At 33.3% G+C, this 8,311-nt stretch overlaps 1 protein-coding gene across 1 annotated transcript in view; it reads left to right on the top strand.

Annotated features, from left to right (window-relative positions):
* The first annotated feature begins 2,480 nt into the window (after positions 1 to 2,480).
* Dpp10 (dipeptidyl peptidase like 10) overlaps positions 2,481 to 8,311 on the top strand; it is a 1,373,287-nt gene continuing 1,367,456 nt past the window's right edge. Inside the window, exon 1 of the mRNA XM_074070578.1 lies at positions 2,481 to 3,068. Within this exon, the coding sequence (XP_073926679.1) occupies positions 3,009 to 3,068 (60 nt within the window). The 5' untranslated portion in view covers positions 2,481 to 3,008. The remainder of the gene's footprint in view (positions 3,069 to 8,311) is intronic.

The following is an 8,311-nucleotide window of genomic DNA, read 5'->3' as shown; positions in this document are numbered from 1 at the left end:
AAGGGATTCACTCCTACTTTTTCACAAACTGTGGAATCTGACAACATGTATTTTTATTTGATTATCATCAGTGTTGATTAAATCTGAGTTGGTTCTTTGGATTAAATTGCCTATATTTTCTTATTCACTGTGATTCATTGAATAGTGTTTCCTGAGTAAATCTAAACTTGAAAAAATAGCCTACCATGTGAAAAGCTCTGATAAAATTTTGCAAGTGTTTTTACACTAATATTATTGAAGCCAATGTATCCCAACTAGAAGAAATGTATTTAAATTATCCTTATAAGACAATATTTGTAATCTAGTACTTGTATAATTTTTTCAGTTTCTATCTTCTGGTTTTACATTCAGATTGAACACATTAAGACAGCAGATTTTTACAAAATTATAAAAAATCTATTTAACACAGGTTTAAAATCGGCATGTCTTAAAATTACTATGGCTTTCATTTCCTTGAATTATTCAATGATAATGCAACAGAAAAAAGACACTAAAATCCCAAATTGAGAAGACTTGGGTCATATAATTTTCACAAACAATTGATTTTTCTTTGGCACTTAGTTTGATATAATGATTGACTGTGGAACATGGAAAGGGAGAATGTGGTGTACAGGAGGTATCATTTTCTCTTCATGTGAATTTTCTCTATTTTGTTTTCAAAATTCAATATTGGGAAGGAAAAAAGATGGACTGTTCTCATGTGATGATTAAAGTTCTCCAGGTGAAGGTAGAGCATAGCTTTAAAATTGTGGAAAATGGGCAAAGACCTATGTGACCACAGTTGTTGCATCCACTGACTCTCTCATTGTGCCCAGTGAAGGCTTCTAGGAGTACTGATGGTTCCTTCCATACTTTATAGCTCCCTGATGTGAATGAAGAATTTTGTCTTAACTTTTGCACTCTACTCTTTTGCCCTTCCCTTTTCTACTTGGAATACCTAAATAATTTAGTTTGGAGGTTGAGGTTTCTCAGATATTTAGTATCAACCACCATCTAAAAGAGAGGAACTGAGCCTAACTTATTGGTCCAGTGTATTATTTTCTTCAAAGATTATTGAGCTGTTAACTGTATGTTGAAATACTTACAGATTTCTTCATTGAATCATATATTTTATGGTTTTTTTACTTCAGTAATTTCTTCCTTTATCATTATTATTTCTTCCTCTGTATTTACTTGGGGTTATTTCCCCATTCTTTTTTCTGACTTCCTGAGATGAATATTTGGCTTATTAATTATTAATTTCATGCCTTTCAAAATTTCCAATATATACACTTAAATGTATACATTCCCCTCTAAACATCATTTTGTCTCATTCTATAAACTTGATATGTTGTTTTCATTATCATGAAATACAAAGTATTTAGAACGTTCTGTGATGAATTCTTCTTTAATTTATGGATAATTTAAAATAGTAGAAACTAATAAAAGTATAATAGAAGGTACAAATGCCAGACATATTTGTGGTTAAATTTTAAACTTTGAATCACAGGATTTGTTGGTCCTAATGGTGCCTCTGGTTGTATTCTACATGATCCCAACAACTGCTGCACCAGATCTTGAACGCAGCCCTTTTCCTGGCTCTTGTTGCAGTTCCTTACCCATGTCTGTCTGTCTTGATCTCTCCAATACTTCTGCCATGAAACTTTGTGGCTTCACACATTCTAGACATACCTACTTTTCCAGAATATTTGGATTCCTTTTTCAGTTTCAGAAGAAGAAATACATATAAAAAGATGTTTGTGATTAATTATTTCACTAAAAATATTATCTTATTTCATCTTACATTAACCTTTATCTCTGACATTCTTGGCCCAATCATGAAGCTCTCTGAAAGCTTCATGAAGTTCAATCTTATAAACTTGGCATTTCATCAGCAGGGTATATTTCCAATTAATAAAAATGTTGGTCTTCAAAAATACATGAGACATATGTTCTCCATATCAAAACTTTATAATAAAAAACAGAAAGCCTAGTAAAGCCTCTTGTTTCCAAATAGGATAGTTATCCCAGTTAGTACTGATGTGAGCAGAGGCACTGTAGGGGATAATTTATTCATAAATATTTATGATTCTTTTTTCCCCTATTGTAATTTTGGGATAGAGAGGTGACTATTTGGAAGATTTTACTAGTATGAGCTACTAGTTTGCCCCAGGAAATAAAGAAAAACTTGGCCTCAAGAAAACTGATGACTAAAATAAAAAAGAATGGATACTGTTTGGTGAAATATCTAGTAACTACAATAACTGCTTGTGTTTGAAAAAAATATATATATATTCAGCTTCGGCCCAGCTTTCAGAAAGGCCAGTCTCTTACTTGGCTACTACTGCAGTATTTCCAAAATATCCACAGGGACTGCACATCTTTCATAACACAGATTTAAAAACCACAAACTCCTAAAAACATCAGCAGGGACTTTCCCAGCACTTACTGGTGACTTTGATTATAAGAATTATCTAGAAAGGAATAAAGTTTAGTATCAGAATAAGAATTGATTATGGTAAAGAGAGAAAGAGAGAGAGAGAGAATTGTTTTGCATTGCACAAAAAAGTATGAGTATATTCTGGGCAGAACCAGGGTTGTTGAGAGTGCCCCTTTAAGCTGTAGGGCTGCAATTGATCTTTGAATGTTTTTTGGTAATCATCCCTTTGGAAGGAGAATGTGAGCCAAGACCATTGGCTGGACTGTGGTGCTGTCACATCTCAGTACTGAAAAAATACAGTGTGAGTGAAATTAAACAATCTTTGGCTTTCTATTGCATATTGCCAAGAGCTTTGAGAATGATGAAACAAGTAAGTGCTTTATTTAGGGCTAAGTGAGATACAGATCCCTCCAGTCTGACAGCGTTTCAGCCTCCGGAGTAAGGAAACAGCAGAAACAGAAGCAGCAGAAGCAACAGCAGGAGCAGCAGCAACAGCAGCAGTTTCTGTTGAAGTCCAACAGAGGAGACCTGATCTCTATCTTCCCCTGGAACTCTGCCTGGGATCGTGCACTGTCCAGGGTCCTGAAACATGAACCAAACTGCCAGCGTGTCCCATCACATCAAGTGCCAGCCCACAAAAACAATCAAGGTAGGACCTTGCATTTTTTGTCTTTGTCCACTGCTTCTGCACATATATCTTTATGCATCTACCTCATACAGGGGCATTAGTATGGCAGGACACTGATGAGGGAGATACCTAGTTGGTTTGAGTTTGATTTGAAGATTGGAGCTCAGTAAAATGTTTGGATGTGTTTTCATGTAGATGTGGCTGGAGAGAGCAGTTTCCACAGAACCATGCTTTTATTCTGATGACTTTGGATTTTTTTTACTGAGCATGTATCACTGGTTCATTTTAGGAATAAACTTTAGTGAATGTCTAAAAGAGTTTCTAGTTTATATCAGCTTTCTCAATGGAACTGGTGAAGAATTTGCAAACTGCTTGAAACAGATGACATTAAGTTGACTGCATATTAGAAAACATTATATAGTCACATGGATTTTGGATCTTTTGTCTTTCCAAAGAAAAATATATAAATCATTATGAACATTGTTGTGGTGGTTATACTGACGTGACTTTAGTGAGAGAGTGTGAATAACTACAGAGGAAGTGTAAAAGCACATGCTCATACCACCATATGACTAAAAACCAGTGAGATGACTGTAGACAGTTTAATTCCAGTGCTTGTTCTAAGTTTGAAGTTTTCTGATAATAATAATTAAAAATAAGGTAATAGGCTCAGAATTTCATTTTTCTGTTCTAGTTTTAAGAAGTATTGATGTCACATTACTTGCTCTTATATGCAATACTTTCACTTACAAGGAGGCTTATAAACGACTGTCCTTCTAATCAGGGATTTGCTTTATCTTGCTATCCATGGGAACAAGATTAATTTTCTGTGATTACTTCGTATCTGCAGTCAAAGTTATGGGTTCCTCTAAAACTCTTTCATGAGGAAAACTGATAACCTGATGGATCATCTTTACTTACTGCCACCTATCATTCATATACAAGTGTGTCTTTCACCAAGATGCTGAAATCTGAAAAAGCTGGCTTTGTATAATTTTCACAATTCTTTGGTTCATAACTCTGGCCTTTGAAAATATTGCATAGACTGTAATTATAAAAATATAATTTTCAGCAATATTTCTATGAGCTATTCTATTCTTTGTCAGAGTCTTCCAGTGATAAATAGACCACAACCTGAACATTTTACTCCATTTATCAGCAGTTACTTTTAAAAACAATGAAGTTTTCTGGATATATCCAATGATGCATAATTAGACTCCTGTCATATACAAACATAGGGAGTTAACTGAAATCATGGAGAGACCAAATTCAGATAATTTACACCATCCTTAATGCAAAGCAGAATCTTTTTTCTGCATTGGATTTTCTGCACTGTATCCAGTTTTAGAAATAAAATGTTCAGCTTTAGGATTTAAATTGTTCTTTGCATGTAAGATTCCTGCATGTATCAATTATATAAGCACACCACCACTGAACAATGCCAAAAAGTAAATATATGGCATTCCATATTGTGCCATGTAAACTCTAGTGGGAAATAAGTATTATAGTCCAAAGTGGAATAGAATTGCAAAATGCCCATCTACCTTTGTCTAGACAACTATAAAGTGACCAGGGGCTTTCTGTTTAAGTGTTTGAGGTCACAGGAATCAAGCGTTTTAATTTGTCCTTTTCTTTATTGGGTAGTACAAATGAATGCTACTTTCTGGGACTTAAAATCATTTCCCTTATTAGAGCTTTGGCACTGACTGCTCTCAGACTGGAGTGGAAAAAAGTGTTTCTAGTAGAAGGGTTTTGCATCATCTTGCTGATCTTGCAGATGCTGGTTTTTTATCCTCATTGCAGCCATTGAATTGAAATGAAAGGCATCATAAAAATTGGACAACTCACCACTTAGCAATGTATTATATTAATGGCTTAATGAAAGAATCTTGACTCAAAGATCTGGTGATTTGGTTAATTGTACAAGTTAAGTTCTCCTTGTGGATCCTCCATATTGCCCTGAGGAGCAAACGATGCTTGTGATGTTCATAATGTACGTATAGCTGCAAGCACTGAACTATTAAGGGAATAATGACTTGAGTATTTTCCAATTTGCAACAGTAAAAAGGGATGAGTGGAAAAGCTCTCTTACTTTAAATTATGTGCTCAATTATGAAACATTTATGGCTTTTGGAATTTATACTAAAAATGGCTATCTATATTTAGGTAATGCATTAGCCTATGAGCAAAATGCAATAACCACCACCTAAGGAAAAACGCTAAGATGAGAGAATTTTGGAAAGCTGGTATATTGGAGTTTTAAGAAACTCCGCACTTTTGGAATCTTGAATTTAAGCATGGTTTTTGAGAATTATTTTTCTTCTCACTGTTATAGTTACTATCTGAAAAAATTTAAAATTTTAGTATTCATTTTTATTAATGTATATTGACTATACAGAGTAAGGGGTTTTATTGTCATTTTCTCATACATGAATATAATATAAATATATTATCATATTTACCCACTCTGCTACTCTCTTTTATCCATCACCCCCCTATTTCTTTTCACTATATGACAATTTAAAATATAGTCCTTCATGGAATTTTATTGGCTTGCAAATAATAATAACTCATTTTAAGACTCTGGAAATATGCAGCATTTTGCTTCATTTGAGAAGTTCTAAATTCTCTGGGGGCTTTTCCCATATAGCTGAGTATAATAAATCTCTAGGGGATTTCCCCCTCTTATCAGTTCCTGGCTGTTCCTTGTCTTGACAGTATAACTACTCCTAAATAGAATGCACAAAATGGGAATGGACAAAATGAACTGCATTAGTTAAAAATAACTATAAAACTCAGTGATCTGTAGAAGGAGAATAAACAGGTGTTGTGTGTGTGTGTGTGTGTGTGTGTGTGGTGTGTATATTTCCCCTACTTGAAGTTTCAAAAGTGATGAAATTTGAAGGGGGTCAAATTCAGCAATTGTTGCCAATAAAAGCTATTTGTGGTCATGGTAGTGGCAGAGTTGGAGAAGGGAGGTTGAGGAAGAGTCATAATGGAATAAAGTGGTCAACATTCTTTGGGCTGCTTGACATTTGTTTTTATTATTCTGGCCGCTCTTCAGCTCCACCAGTGCCTGACATGATTTTTCTGATTCCTATAGTCAAAACTGATAAGAGAACAGAGCAAAGGAAGTCAAATAAAGTTGCCAAGCATGTTCTCAAATCACTTTGTGTAGAATACTGAATGGAAGGCATTCATAAAACTCTTCCATTTTGGAGCGTGTAAAGTAGTAAAGCTTTCCCTGAAATGATTACAAGTCTTACCATAAAGGTAGTAGCTCTCAACAAATTAAAAAGGATCTTTCACTCTGAGCTATGTAATGGAAAGTTTTAGAGACTGTATGGACATGTCAAATACAGATCTGATCTTGGCATTATTATAAACTTGATTTCTGAAATACTAATCTCACATGGGAATGTGTTTTTTGTCTTTATTTTCTTGCCTTGCTTGGCTACACTGAAAGTAAATTGAACTTTCCAGCCAAATCTTAGGTTTGATTTCTTTTTTTCTGTAGTGGAATTGCAAATGTAAAACTTTACCTGTATAATATGCAGAGATGTTTTAAAATATTCTTTCACATTTTAATATGTCTAAAAACCATGTGTTTCTAAGGGAAGTAGAGGAAATTCATTTTTTTGAAGTTATTAATTGCAAGTGAATTCTTTAGGGTTAGTGATTCCTAAGTTAGGAATTATATATGATATATTTTATTATGAAAACTCTGAAATACAATGCACAACAATATTTTCCCATGTAGTACACTTTCATACCAGCCTCAGTCTTATTCTTTCTCCTTCTCAAGAGCTGTCTGGTTTGTTCTATTATCACCTTCACTCAGATTTCCAGGTTCTCTGTAGAAGAAAAGGTCCCAAAGTGAAAAATTTCTGGTTTCTTTGTACATTACCCTGCTGGAGTAGCTGCAAATTTGTATAAATCATCCTATAAATAATCTTTAAAATTTTCATTATCAGAGTATATCTTGAGCAGATAAACTTTTTATTACAATTTTAAGTGATTTTCATATAGTAAAATTGATGAGTCATATGCTAATAAATGTTTTTACTCCTCCCCCTCTTACTTCTTCTAAGCTTGTGGTATAGGAAACAGCAGATAAGATTAGTGGGTAAAATAATCATTACTGTACCAAATATATTTGTACAAATGTTATGTGTCAATAAAAAAGTAAAATCAAATTTAAAAGTTAAGTATGTAAAAGGGAATGAAAATTCTACCACAAGTATTTTTTGTTTGCTCTGTAGGGACCATTGGAGCATGGTAGTTAAGAAATAATTTCTGTATTTAGCAAATTGGTATTTTGAAGTGCCAAACTACAATAATCAACATGGTAAGACTGACTTGGAATTGTACCACTGGACTCTCTTGGGTGTTAAATCCAAATACCCTAATTAAAGATTGAGTGATACATCTGTTTTTTTGCATGATATTGACCTAATATTTAAATTTGGTTTTAAATAATATTTCATAATAAAATATGCCAATGTTATCCATAAAAAATTAAAAACCTAAGGAGTATATAAGAAAAAAGTTCTACCTTTATGTCATCACAATATGAAAAATCTAAGATTTTCCCCAAGCTTAAATTTATTTGAAATTCTAAGTGAAAGATAATATAGTACTTCTATATTTTATAGAGATTCTTTCAGTTACCTAATCAGAAAGACTTTAGGCACAAGGAAAAAAGAAAGAAAACTTTATTAAAGTATTATCTCAACATACACACACTGAATGAAGACAAGGTTAACTTGGTGATACTGCAGCTCATGGGCACATTGGTAAGCTCTAACTACAGTTCCATCTGGGAAAGTACAGATTTTCCTTTACCTTTAGGAGAGTGAGGAAAGCAAAAGAGAAGACTTACAAAATATTCAGGATGAAGGATATTGCATGTGTGTGACAATTTTTTTCTGTTAGAAATCATCTATGTCTTTTAATTATTTTCACACAGTGTTCTCAAATGCTTAAGGCAAAAACTACTGTCTAAAGCATAAAGAGGACCACAAGTTAGAAATTCTGCTAATGACAAACTTATAGTCACTTACAATTTGCATTTATAGCTAAGTGTCTAAACTTTAAATGATTATTGAATGATTTTATTTCAAAGGGCTATAAATTCAACTTTTTTAAAAAAGGAAGCACTAAGATTTTTTTCTTTTTAATAAAAGACAGAGTTATAATAATTGGATAGTTTCACATTTTATTACTTTTTTTCTTAAAATAATCTCTTTTCATGCCATTGATAA

The sequence above is a fragment of the Castor canadensis genome, chromosome 4 (genome assembly GCF_047511655.1).
Source record: "Castor canadensis chromosome 4, mCasCan1.hap1v2, whole genome shotgun sequence".
Classification (NCBI taxonomy): domain Eukaryota; kingdom Metazoa; phylum Chordata; class Mammalia; order Rodentia; family Castoridae; genus Castor; species Castor canadensis.
This window is presented reverse-complemented; position numbering and strand designations above follow the sequence as displayed.